Source organism: Setaria viridis, chromosome 3, assembly GCF_005286985.2.
Source record: "Setaria viridis chromosome 3, Setaria_viridis_v4.0, whole genome shotgun sequence".
Lineage (NCBI taxonomy): Eukaryota > Viridiplantae > Streptophyta > Magnoliopsida > Poales > Poaceae > Setaria > Setaria viridis.
In genome coordinates, this window is record NC_048265.2 from 16,817,644 (window position 1) to 16,830,152 (window position 12,509).

The 12,509-nt window shown below is 44.5% G+C and overlaps 2 protein-coding genes across 8 annotated transcripts; one reads left to right on the forward strand and one right to left on the reverse strand.

The window, feature by feature from the left end:
• Positions 1–122: 122 nt before the first annotated feature.
• Positions 123–1,351, reverse strand: LOC117849450 (probable ribose-5-phosphate isomerase 1). Its single transcript, XM_034731013.2, has one exon. The coding sequence runs from the start codon at positions 1,240–1,242 to the stop codon at positions 397–399; it is 846 nt and encodes a 281-aa protein (XP_034586904.1). The 5' UTR covers positions 1,243–1,351; the 3' UTR covers positions 123–396.
• A 6,300-nt stretch (positions 1,352–7,651) lies between these two features.
• LOC117849448 (aldo-keto reductase family 4 member C10) lies at positions 7,652–11,663 on the forward strand. Of its 7 annotated transcripts, none has more exons than XM_034731009.2 (8): positions 7,654–7,890; positions 8,463–8,538; positions 8,970–9,020; positions 9,736–9,812; positions 9,897–9,984; positions 10,443–10,715; positions 10,816–11,067; positions 11,263–11,663. In XM_034731009.2, exons 1-8 carry the CDS (start codon positions 7,886–7,888, stop codon positions 11,404–11,406), a joined length of 966 nt encoding a protein of 321 aa, XP_034586900.1. In that variant the 5' UTR covers positions 7,654–7,885; the 3' UTR covers positions 11,407–11,663. The 7 variants fall into 7 exon arrangements, with proteins under 7 accessions (XP_072148843.1, XP_072148844.1, XP_072148846.1 ...); XM_034731004.2 differs by having other exon boundaries at positions 7,655–7,890; positions 8,222–8,538; XM_072292742.1 differs by having other exon boundaries at positions 7,652–7,890; positions 8,222–8,538; positions 9,736–9,984.
• The last annotated feature ends 846 nt before the right edge of the window (positions 11,664–12,509 follow it).

Below are 12,509 nucleotides of genomic sequence, written 5' to 3' on the forward strand. Positions count from 1 at the left end.
TGCTCAACGAATGGGTGGATGGTTGAACATGAAGCATTGTTCCATGTTCACCTCATCACCAGATACACACAAAGGGACCACTGATATTCGCAGAATATAATAAGGTAAAAAAAACACAGATGTTGAGCAATGAAGAAATGTGACTAGTTATAATATCTCAAAGACATCTCAAACTTATTGGTTCCGTCACATTCATCTGGGTAATTCTATCGTATCATTACCCATGAAATTGGAGCAAGCAAGGTAACGACAGTACTAGTACGAGTGTACGACAACAGGAGAGCAACAAAACTTGAGAGCACACCGAGAGCTGCTTTGCTCTGCTTTTCTTTTTCTATTTCTTCGCTGGAATGACAGGATCTTGGCAGCTTATTAGCATCATGTCGCATCACTGGATTAATTCTTGTCCATGACAGTGACGGTGCCGTCCTTGTTGGCGACAATGACGGTGGTGGCCATGCCGAGGAACATGCCGTGCTCGACGACGCCGGTGATCCGGAGAAGTTGGTTGCTGATGTCGTGGAGGTCGCCGTGGATGCCGTCCTCGAAGAACATCTCAACGATGTAGTTACCGTTGTCTGTCACGAACGGCGTGTCCTCTTCAGCATCTTTCTTGACCATTCTGAGCCTGGCGTGGAAACCAGGCAATCCGTCGAACACCTTGCAGATGAGTCCCAGCGTGTGGGGCGCGCCGAAGGGGATGATTTCGACGGGCACCGCGCCCGTGCACCCAAGGCGGGGCACCAGCTTGGACTCGTCGACGATGACGACGAATCTCTCCCCAGCCCCCTCGATCATCTTCTCCCGGAGCAACGAGCCGCCGCGGCCCTTGACGAGGTTGAGGTCTGGGTCGACCTCGTCGGCGCCGTCGATGGAGAGGTGGATCATGGTGGGCCCGCGGTCGCCCCCGAGCGGGAGGAGCGGGATCCCGACGCGGGTTGCGTGGAGCTCCGTCTTGAGGGAGGTGGGCACGCCCGCCACGCCCGGGAGCGCGCCCGCGCGGAGGAGGTCGCCCAGGCGGTCGAGCGCGTGCGCCGCCGTGGAACCCGTGCCGAGGCCCAGCGCCATGCCGGGCTCCACGAACTCCACCGCGCGGTGCGCCGCCACGCGCTTCAAGTCCTCCTGCGTCAGCTTCGCGGACGGCAGCGGCGAGGCGGCGGCGGCGTCGCCCATGTGCGCCGCCACGCGCTTCAAGTCCTCCTGCGTCACGGACGGCGGCGGCGAGGTGGCGGCGCTGCCCATGGCGACGGATGCGGGAGGGAGGAGGGTTTTCGGTGGCGTGGGGCCGGATTGGATTGGGGGAGGAACGGGAGGCGGCGGCGCGATGGAGGGTTTTTGAGGAGGGGGGCGAGGAGATATTTATTTAGGTCGGAAAAGGGGGAATGGGAGGCGGGAAAGGAAGGGGAGGGAATCGGCCAGTCGCTAGTGGACGCGCCGCGCGATTGAAGCCTAGGGATGCGTGTAGGAACCAGTAGGATGATATGATATGGCCTGGACTATACGATACGTACAAATCGGTGGCTTTTGAAAATAACACAAATAGCAATAAAACTGTTCGAGGGTGGTCGCTAGACCTGAGCAAACTACGGGCTGAGCCGCGCTGGCAAAACACCCGGTTTCTTTCGTGCTTAAAATCTCTACTCAAGCCTGCCATTAACCAATCGGATCCATTTTGAGTTGGACCACCCATTAATTTTCAGTATAGATATAATTCATTTTATTGTTTGGGTCGACTTGATTTTTTAGGCTTAAAAAATCATCAATAGGCCGGAGTGTCGAGCCAGGTTTAGCATTACTACATAAAGTATTTACAATTTTATCCACTATTCTCCTCTTTGTCATACTTTCTCGAAAGCTACGGTAGAGAGCGGCGAAAAGAGGGGTGAACCCGATCCGAGGCCGATTCCGGCAGCTCCCCTCTTCTCCAGTGACCTCTGGCACCGGAGAAGAAGGGGAGTGGGGAATTGATCACCGGCTATGCATACTAGCTTAGATTTTCTAGATCTAGGCGTAGTTTAGGTCTTCCACACGAAGACAGCTTCGTGTGGGAACTTTTGGTCCTCGACGGCGGCGAAATCCCGGCGTACGGCAAGGAAGCACATGCTCCGGAGCAGCTTTGGCGACTTCAATAATGCTGCAGTTCGAATGTTAGTGGTCTATCTTCTTGCGATGGGATGGATCTTTTGTGCTCCCCCAAGGCTTCTTCTTCCGCATTGGTGCTTTCCTCGCCGACGTTGGATTCTCTGTTGGGCTACTACTTCTTGCCGAAAGCGGTAGTGCCAGCTTCTCTTCCGGCTGGCCAGTTATACTGCGGCTAGAGGATGCTCCTCTTCTTCTTTCGTCGGTGAGATCGCCGATTCCCATTCAACGGATTAAAGCCATCTTGGCTGCCGGGGTGGTGGCTCATGCGGCTTTACCAAGGTTTGGAGTCTTCCAGCGGAGGATCTGGAGGTGCGGGTGCTTCGGGTGCATAGCTGGGCGGTTCGGAGGCAACGAGGAAGATGAACACGAGTCCTAAGGACTTCCTTATAATTTTCCTTTTCTTTTGAGTCCTAGTTGTAAAAGGGGATGTAGTTTAATATATCTGGTCAAAAAAAATTATCCACTATTAATCTTCACGTTAAATGATTATACACTCGATTTTCAATTCACAACCTTGATTCCGTCGTAAAGAACTAGATATATAATTGATTATTTCATCCGAGCACAGATAAAGGTAATTTAGGACATCGACATGATTTACAAGATGACACTTTTGACCATCAATTTTTATTAAATATAATATTTTAGATAAAAATGATATATTATGAATATTTAAGAGAAATTTCAGAAGCACCAAAAATATATTTTAAAACTATTTGTGTTTTTATCTATTGATGATCAAAGCTAAAATTTAACTTAGGATAAATGAAAAAACTATTTATATCTGTGATTGGAGGGGGAATATGAAAACAATAGACACGTACTGTACCTGTACTTGATACCATAACAATTCTGTACAAATTCTAATTGTTGAAAAATGCCAATAGAAAAATTAAAAGAAAAATACTAGAAGACCTCCAGAGTCCAGACTGCTTTTCGTGGGAGGAAGCCAAGCCAGAAAGCACTGCACTTGCATGACTCATGGCGTTTCGATAGGAGCCGCGCATGAAAGCGTTTCGATATCAACGTGATTCGTGCTTTTTTTCAATAATGTGATTCGTGCTTCATTTGACCTTTTTTAATAACGATTTGACCTGAGCTTGAGCACCCGTTGGTGTATACTGATTACTGAACATAGGACGGTTCAAACCACGATGCCCAAGAAGCTTTTTTGTAAAAGTGGAGGTTTTGATTAAGTGCTGTCACCCAAGCGGCCAAGCAAGAAGGAAGCAATCAAGCAGCTTGGTAAAATATTTCATAAATTAATTAAATAGATTTGTTTGTTGTGCAGTTGAGCTTTGGGGTTTTGTGGAATGACCTCATGGTTCTTGCTGCTTTGGACCTCGTCCTAGTGGGCTACTACTGTCTACTTTACCTACTTCAGGCCATTCTTATATGCAATTTTTATGAGCAATATTCTATATCCATAAAGTGACCAATCTACGTAAAATAGCATAGGTGCACTACTACAAGCATGGGCGGACCCAATATAGATGCCTGGGTATTTCCAGGAATGCCCTATTTTTTAGGCAAACAACCAAGTATATAGGGTATATACATGTGTATATTTTAGCTAGGCTACATATAATGTACGTATTCTTAGCCTAAAACTCGAGAAGCCCATCAACTCCTTGCCCATTCATCAACTCCAACCAGGATTGATCCTCACCTCTCCCCCCCTTGGCCTCGGATGCTCTCAGCAGTCAGCACGAGACACTCGTTGCGGCACCTATGCCTGTCGCTCCTTTCCTCATCTCCTCCCTCCTCTCATTTCCTCAATGGCTCAATCCTTCCCCAAATCGATCCTAAGGCACGCAAACACGGCTGTGAGGAGGATGGCAACAGGAGGGTGACACATTCCCCTTCCATGGTTTCTGAATTTCTCAATTGGTAATGTTCTTGCACAAATAGCACTGTCGTTTAAGTCTGAGTTATTGTGGTGTGTTTGTTTCCATGTACGCAGTAGTGAAAATAAAGAGGAAATCAATTGATTCAAAATCTTAGTGGGAAAGAGTTGCTAGGGCAAGGAGGGTAGCTTCCACTTCCACTTTGACGCCATAATCAGTTACTACTGTTGGGAGTCATGCTTGCTTGAATGGAGGATTTAGAAATTGGCGTATGTGGAAGAGGACTGAAAAACATTGTGGTGGCATGACTAGTAATCACAACAATGTAGCTGTAGAAAAATAGAATTCCTTCATGAGACCTAAAGCAACAATTGTAATTTCCTTCCAATATTTTGTAACCTTTCTTTGTTTCTTATGGACAATCTTTAGATTGAACATTTTGTACTTTTTTTATGCTATATTGGTACTGTTTACTCCAAAATTCGTTTTGTGTCGGGAATACCCAACTTTGAAATCCTGGGTCTGCCACTAACTACAAGCATAATTAAAAGGATAGATTATTAGAAATTTGAAGAATTAGTAGTGCAGCACATAATTTAATTTTAATTTTATCTTGTTCGGCCAGTTCCATTTCCTGAAAATCATGGCATGCAAAAGGTAAAATTCACAATTCTAGAATCCAACTATACAGAACAAGTGCGCATTCACAATGTGCACTATATAAAGCTAGATACCTCCAAATGTGAAGGAGAGAGGACCCCCTCTAGCTTCTGGAGATCCCCTGGATGCTTTTCATGATCTTTCCGAAAATGTATGTAAAAATGACCGAGCTGCAGAATATAATGTCAAATACAAAATGCTCTGGATAAAGTAAAGTAAATAACAAAGTCAGGAAAGTTTGTCCAATTGTATCCTACAACTACAATTCCTTGCTTTTTCACACAAAAAAAACTACAAAACATTCCTGCATATGTGATCCTGCCACTGGATCCATGAAGCAACATTTGGACAAAAACTGAGTAAAGTACACAAAGTAATCATGCTACACAAAGATAAGAATGTTTAGTTCTTTTGGACAAAAACTGAGTAAAGTCCCGTTTGGTTCTTTAGGAGCTCCTAAATTCCAATCACATCAAATATTTAGATACTAATTAGAAGTATTAAATATAGACTAATTATAAAATCAATTGCACAGATGGAAACTAATTTGCGAGACGAATCTATTAAGCCTAATTAGTCCATGATTTGACAATGTGGTGCTACAGTAAACATGTGCTAATGATGGATTAATTAGGTTTAACATATTCATCTCGGGAATTAGCCTCCATCTGTGTAATTAGTTTTATAATTAGCTCATGTTTAGTCCTCCTAATTAGCTTCCGAATATTCGATGTGACATGAATTTTTAGTCCGAACTAAAGATCTAAACACCTTCCAAAAAACATGAATTACATTGCCATATATCTAAGAACAGAATGGTGCACAACAAGCACAAGAAGCCAACTTATTATAGTAAGTGGTTCGTCTACCACCAGAAACTACCCTCTCGAGTCGCGACAAACTAGAATCACATAAAAAGTCAAGGGCAAACCATGCTTTTAATTTATATTAACCATGGCATAGGACACATCGAAGATTCAATTAAATGTGGTACTTTAAGCTAACAATTGTACAAATGAACAGTTTTAGGGGGTGTTTGGTTCCATCTTGCTAAACTTTAGTTGCTAAAGTTTAGCAACTTTTAGCTGCTAAACTGCCAAACACCCTTGCTAAAACTTGCTAAAGTTGAGTTGCTAAAGTTTAGCACTTTAGCAGGTTTTTGGTTGCTAAAACTTACTAAAATGTGGGCTGGACACCCTATACCTTCTTTTATTGCCAGTTTTCTCTCTCCCCGGCTTCTTCCCCAGCCGCACCCACACCCCTCCTCAAGAATCCGCCGCCACCGTCGGCGCTTCCAGGCCACCCCCACCGCCGGTACGTGCTCCCATCCCCGCCACACCACCCCCCTGTGCCATCCCCGCCGTTGTTCTTCCCCCGGATCTGCCATCACCACCGCCTCCCACCGGATCCGCCGTCCCCGCCGCCTTCCCCACCGGATCCGCCGTCCCCGCCCCCTTCACCACCGGATCCGCCATCCCCGCCACCTTCACCACCTGATCCGCTACGTCGCGAAGGGCAGGAGGGGCGGTGGGCGGCGCCGCCGCGCGGTGTGGCTCCGGCCGTCAACACCGTCGCCGCGGCCAGGTTCGGCAGCCTCGTCCTCACCGGCTCCGCCGACGGCACTGTCAAGGTGTGATGTCGGGAGGCGGCGGTGGCCAGTGGCGACCGGACGAGGCACGTCCTGGAGCGGGTGCTCCGAGAGGGCGACGACGCAGTGACCGCAGTCGCCGCTTGCCCCGAGGCCCGCGCCGTGTGCGTGGGATCCTCGGACGGGCTCGTCACGTGCTGGCGATGGGGCGCAGGCGACGGCGGCGAGCCAAGGCTCGTGGGTGTGCTCGCCGGCCACCGGATGGGTGGGAGGAAGGAGGGAGGAGGGAGGTGGGAGGAGAGAGGAAAGGAAGGGTACCTTTAATAAGGGTACATAGGTCTTTTTACAACTCATTAAATGTTGTTTAGCAAGGGTATCCAAACAGCCTTGACTAAATTTTAGCAGCTAAAGTTTAGCAACTTTTAGTTGCTAAATTTTAGCAAGAGTAACCAAATAGGACCTTAATATAAAGTGTCTTCTGCCTCAATGTCTGAAAAACAATCGCATTTACTAGAAATATCAATGTCAAGTACAATTTATCTACAAGTTATGCACATTATATTGATCAAAAGAATGAACTATCTGCACATGTTCTTAGTCTACTATATCCATCATAGTATCTTGCTCGACTATACTCATCATAGTATGTTACTGGATCATTGTCTGAAAGTCGTCTTTGTAGAACAAAAGAAATCAAAAGATAGTATATAGGGTACTTCAGAATCTGCGTCTACTAATGTATTAGCAAAATATTTGTAGGCAGAAAATAACAAAACAACTGAATTTTGATTATTATACCAACGCACCATTGAACCAACAAAGAAGACTGCTTCAGCAAATATCAAACGCAAGCAGTCTGAAAAAAATAAAGTTCTCCACATAACAACAACTGTACGCTTTGTCAAGTGGAAGTTTTTCGTTTAAAAAATCAAGTGGAAGTCTCAAATTCCAGGAAGAGGTTTGAACATTGAATTTGCTATACTTAGAGCAAGTATATTGGTATTATCTAATAGACGATCTCATGCATTGACACGTAACCTTAAAGCAAGTATATTGGTATTATCTAATAGACGATCTCATGCATTGACACGTAACCTTAAGACGACTTAATAATAAATATGTACGATGGGTTGTCATTTTAGTCTCATAGTAATTATATTTCTTTAAATTGTGCATAGAGAAAAATAAATATGTTATGAGTTGCATGCAACCACAATTCATATAATGGTGGAGTAGTCATATCATAATTCTAAAATCTAACCTACGACACAATTATTTCGCAAAACAACCACCTCTTTCTCCCTCCTCCACGCGAGAAAAAAATCTTATCTGTACGAGACAACCGACTGCTGAGGTGGTACCTTATCACCTTCCCTTCCCTTCCCTTCAATTTCGGGTTTCGTGTACTGTTGGGCCGTTGCTCGTTGGGAATTGGGATGGGCCTTCGCCCTTCGGCTCGTTCGCCTCTCCTCTCCCCCCCTTCTTCCTCCTCGTATCTAAAAAAAGGACCCTCCTCTTCTTCCTCAGCGTTGCTAGTCGAGCCCGCGTCTCCCGTCGATCGGCAAGTTCCCAAGGCGATTGGGGCCCGCCGCCGCCTCATCAGCATGCGGATGACACGAGTCTTGCGGAGCCTGCCCCCGGGAGGGCGATGAGGTTAGTCCCCTTCACTTGTTCCGCACTTCCGCATAGGCGAAGCGAAGCCTCCATCTTATAGCCTATAGGTGCTATCGGCCATAATACAACTGGTGGTACGGGCATGAATGGCTAATTCGTCGGCACCTTGCTCCCTTGTGAATATCGACCAACAGTGGCGGGTCTTCCTTTTCACCTGAATCTCTGGTCGTAAACATTACGAAATATTCGCGTCAAAGAAAATTGTTCGCGTGAAATAAACTAAGAATCGTTCAAGAATCTGGTGTCCCACCGTTGAAAGAGGGGGTGAGAGATGTGCTCTAAACAATTACCTGTGCTACCAATGATGCAGCGCCAATGTGCCGACAGGCTGCTGGACATGCACGGATATACTAGTAATCGTTGGAGCAAGTGCCTGCTCCACCACATCGGATCCAGATTTTCAGGGCTCAAAGAGTCAACAACACAACACCCACTACTAACCTGACCATTTCTTCGGTGATTGCCTGTCTCCGAGCTCTTTCATCCGCTCTTACCTTTTCTTCCTGTCCAAAGAAGATGGCTGAATCCTTTGTTCTCAACACTGGCGCAAGAATTCCGTCGGTTGGCCTTGGCACATGGCAAATAGAGCATGAAGCTGTCTGCAGCGCCATCTATGCTGCTGTCAAGGTATTTTCTGGTTGCTATAGTTATAATTATCCCTCCTGATTTCTGTTTGGAAAGAAAGTTTCTCCAGATTGAGGATCGTTACTTTTTTCCCTGTAAGGCTGGCCTGCTGCGTATGTATATGTTGAGCTTCATCCTTGTGTTATCTTGAGCATTGAATCTCTAAAATGAGCTCTATTAGAGAATGAATATCCTGATCAGAAACTCTTGTGGCCGAGTTACCCAGCTGGCCACGTAATTTGTTTCATCTGTTATGAAAGAATTGACATGACAGACTCGACGTTAGCTTGCTCTTGAAGTGTTTATATGATTCATAATGTTGTTTGAGCACAAAAGAATAAGGCGGAAGTTTATTGTTCTTAAGTTCTGATATCTATCATCAGAGTGCTTCTCTCCTATTCCAGTCTAAATTTTGCTGTTTTTTTCTGGCACAGGCTGGGTATCGGCATATTAATACCGCTGTAGCATACCGCAATCAGAAGGAGGTAATTACTAATTACGAATCCAGTGTCTACCATCGAGGTGACAAAAACCATAGCACTCCATGACATTCTTTACCTTCCATGCTTTTCTACTTTACTGCAACTGATTAAGCTGGATTGGTTGGCACTTGCACTTAACTACACTGTTGTGTTTTTTTTTACCATGCAGCACATCCGTTAGCAGCTAGTTTTTTCATCGTTTGTAAAACAACTAGCCAAATTGCCCGTGCACATGTGCGTCTAGATCCAACAATATATGCAGGCGGTACATACATTTATATTTCAACATACTTTGTTAAACAATGTGAATTTTGGTTCTATATGTTCAACAACTACAACAATTTTAATACCTATAGATATATCTGATCGGTACTCATGTTTATTATCTTGTCCCACCGAAAATAGTTATATTCCATTTCTCTTGATTGTTAAATGACTTGATTATTTCAACTTTTTTCATCCTTTTATGAATCAACGCGGGAACCACAAGCTCCCATAGAAAAGGAGACTTCATTGTGGGAATTTCTAACCACAAGCTTTGAGCTCCCCAAACATAAGTCACTTTTCCTACAACCTGACCTGTTACATCTGTATATAAATGCATGAACATGTAAGATACACGAGAAGGATGCAACTCCGATGACTCATTGCACAGGTCATAAATAGTCAGTTGTTCCCCCAATAAACCCAATAAATTGAAATATGCTCTCTCTCATAGGTTGGAGTTGCTTTGAAGAAATTATTTGAGGATGGCGTGGTTAAGCGTGAAGATTTGTTTATCACCTCTAAGCTATGGTTAGTCTTCTCTTCTCAACCTTATCTGAAGCAAAGACGGATAAGTAGCTTATGTTCTGAAATCAGAAACTCTGAATTTTGCAGGCCTGGTAACCATGCACCTGAAGATGTGCAGGAGGATATTTGCTCTGCCCTTGAAGATTTGCAGCTTAACTACGTAGATCTGTACCTTGTAAATTCCTATGCTTGATAGTCTATCAAATAATAGTTTGCCTTACTGTTTAACTGCTAAGATATACATGTGACTAATTTATATCTACAAGTTTAAGCTACTGTGTCTAAAGATCCAGCCCCCCCCCCCCCCCCCCCCCCCCACCCCCCCACCACCACCACCAACAAAATCCAATATGAACTTCTTTTGTGTTAGTTTTTGCATAGATCTGCAACAAGTTTCTTTCCATGATGGGATGTGTTCAGCTTGAATTCTTATCGTTCCCCCTCTAATCAAGCTTTGTGGTACCAAAGAGTATAACCAGGACTGTTGTTTACTTCAGAATATTAAAGACAATCAAGATTCCACAATATAACTCCCAGTTAGACTACGTGAACAAATCACCCAGCACAATTTACTGCTTTGTATTTATGCTATTTTTTACATGACTTGGGTGTTTTGATGACCTTATTTTACAGATCCATGGTCCAATCCGTATAAAAAAAGGAAGTATGTTTATCCCGGACAATCTTATCCGTACTGATATCCCTGCTACATGGGGAGCGATGGAGAAGTTATATGACTCAGGCAAAGCTCGTGCGATAGGTGTGAGTAACTTTTCTTGTAAGAAGGTGGAGGATTTGCTTGCTGTTGCACGAGTGCCTCCAGCAGTCAACGAAGTTGAGTGCCATCCAGTTTGGCAGCAAGCCAAGCTCCGTAAGCTATGCCAGTCAACGGGCATCCATCTTTCTGTAAGCTTGACAGCACATAGGACATAGCAATATTCCAGCACTTGTTTCAGTTTTCACCGGCTAAGATTCTGTTTATAAACCTCTGGTTCTGTTGTCACAGGCATATTCACCCTTGGGTTCACCTGGATCACCTGGATACTGTGGGCCAAGCGTCCTTAGCAACCCCGTTGTCATCTCTGTTGCTGAGAAGTTGCAGAAAACGCCTGCCCAGATTGCTCTACGCTGGGGGCTTCAAATGGGCCAGAGTGTACTTCCCAAGAGTGCCGACGAAACAAGGATCAAGGAGAACTTTGACATATTTGATTGGTCTATTCCTGAAGATTTGATGGCAAAGTTCTCTGGAATCAAGCAGGCAAGTATTATTGCCTAGCCTTTCCTGTTGACTCTATGTTTGTTACCTCAATTATCTTGTAGCAAAAAATATGCATATTTCGAAGCTAGGTTTGCATCAATCTTTTCATGGAGAAATGTAACCAACGATGATCTCCTTTATTTACATTTCCATTATTTCTGCTATCTGAGATTTCTTTTGGTTTGTAACATGCAGGTTAGGCTGCTGAAAGTCGAATTCGTAATCCACCCACAGAGCGGTTACAATTCCTTGGAGGATCTTTGGGATGGTGAAGTGGAGGAGGATGATGGAAGAGCTGAGTGTGAGGACCATTCTGATTTCTTGAAATGCTTTTCTTGAGCAGTTGAAACTTGAGAATGCTCGGCTTCGTATGGGGAAATCCTGAGAATAATGGCCCCTCTATTGCTGTTCTTTTGTAATCTTTGTGCTCCGAGACTATAAACATATGTCTGTGCTCCGACTTCCTTGTGAATATAGTTTGAGTTCATTGTAGCACTACAATGTGTTATAGTGGAAGACTATTTGTAAATAATTTGTCACATTGAGACCGAAAGGTGATTGTTTATGAAGATTTCTCTGTACAGCTGATTCACGCAGACGCTTCATTAGCTACACCATAACCTTATCTAGAGCATTATCCACTGTCTAGTCCTGGTACTATAAAGAGGCATGTCATATGAAAATATTTATTTCTTTAGGTTGTGCTACGTTAGAATGCTAGAACCTCTTCAATAATGCACGCAATTTCGCTGCACAAATTGATTCGTTAAACTGAACAAACGAAACGCCCTTAAAACCTCCCTATTTCAAAAATGCTGAACCCTCCTGATGTAAATGACTTTTGGCTTGCTAAAAGCCCTTAATGAAATTCAGGTGGGATCCCCCGGTGACAGTCAAAAAAAAAAAACGAAACGCCATTTCATGTCTTCCCTATCAACATCATCTGGTAAGCAAGGATCCATTGTTCGATCATATCATGATACTCCTAGCCCTTGAAGAGATATGTGGAAAACGAAGTGTCATTTTCGGTGGAGATACGGATAGAACAAAACAAGGATCGAATCGGGGTGGTTGGAGACGGGGTGTTCGCTCACATCACAGCACACAAGTCGCAGCCCCCAGGTCAGTCCCTCGCTTGTTTGTGCTCGACAAGTACTTGCGTTGACAACGGCCTCTGCACCGATGAGCTCCGAGTCGAATAAATTCCTAGAGTAGCCTTTTGATGACGTCTACCACTGTCGTGCCCTGCCATGGCGGTAGGTTTGTGCAGAAGGATTATTTTTAGAACGAATTGGAGCCATGCTTTGTATTCGTATTCAAGAATATTCGAATTTATACGAACAAAATGAATGCCAATAGTTTCTGAACGCAAAAATGAATACCATCGTGGAAAAGTATCGTATAAATCTATCGGTTTCCGCCTAGAATGTGACAGCATTTGC

What these genes read in the sequence shown, in the direction of transcription:
- LOC117849450 (XM_034731013.2), bottom strand. Translation starts at nt 1,242, where the DNA reads ATGGGCAGCGCCGCCACCTCGCCGCCGCCGTCCGTGACGCAGGAGGAC.
- LOC117849448 (XM_072292742.1), top strand. Translation starts at nt 8,428, where the DNA reads ATGGCTGAATCCTTTGTTCTCAACACTGGCGCAAGAATTCCGTCGGTT. An exon ending in CCATCTATGCTGCTGTCAAG is followed by an intron (nt 8,539 to 8,969) that starts GTATTTTCTGGT and finishes TTTCTGGCACAG; the next exon opens with GCTGGGTATCGGCATATTAA. An exon ending in AGTTCTCTGGAATCAAGCAG is followed by an intron (nt 11,068 to 11,262) that starts GCAAGTATTATT and finishes TGTAACATGCAG; the next exon opens with GTTAGGCTGCTGAAAGTCGA.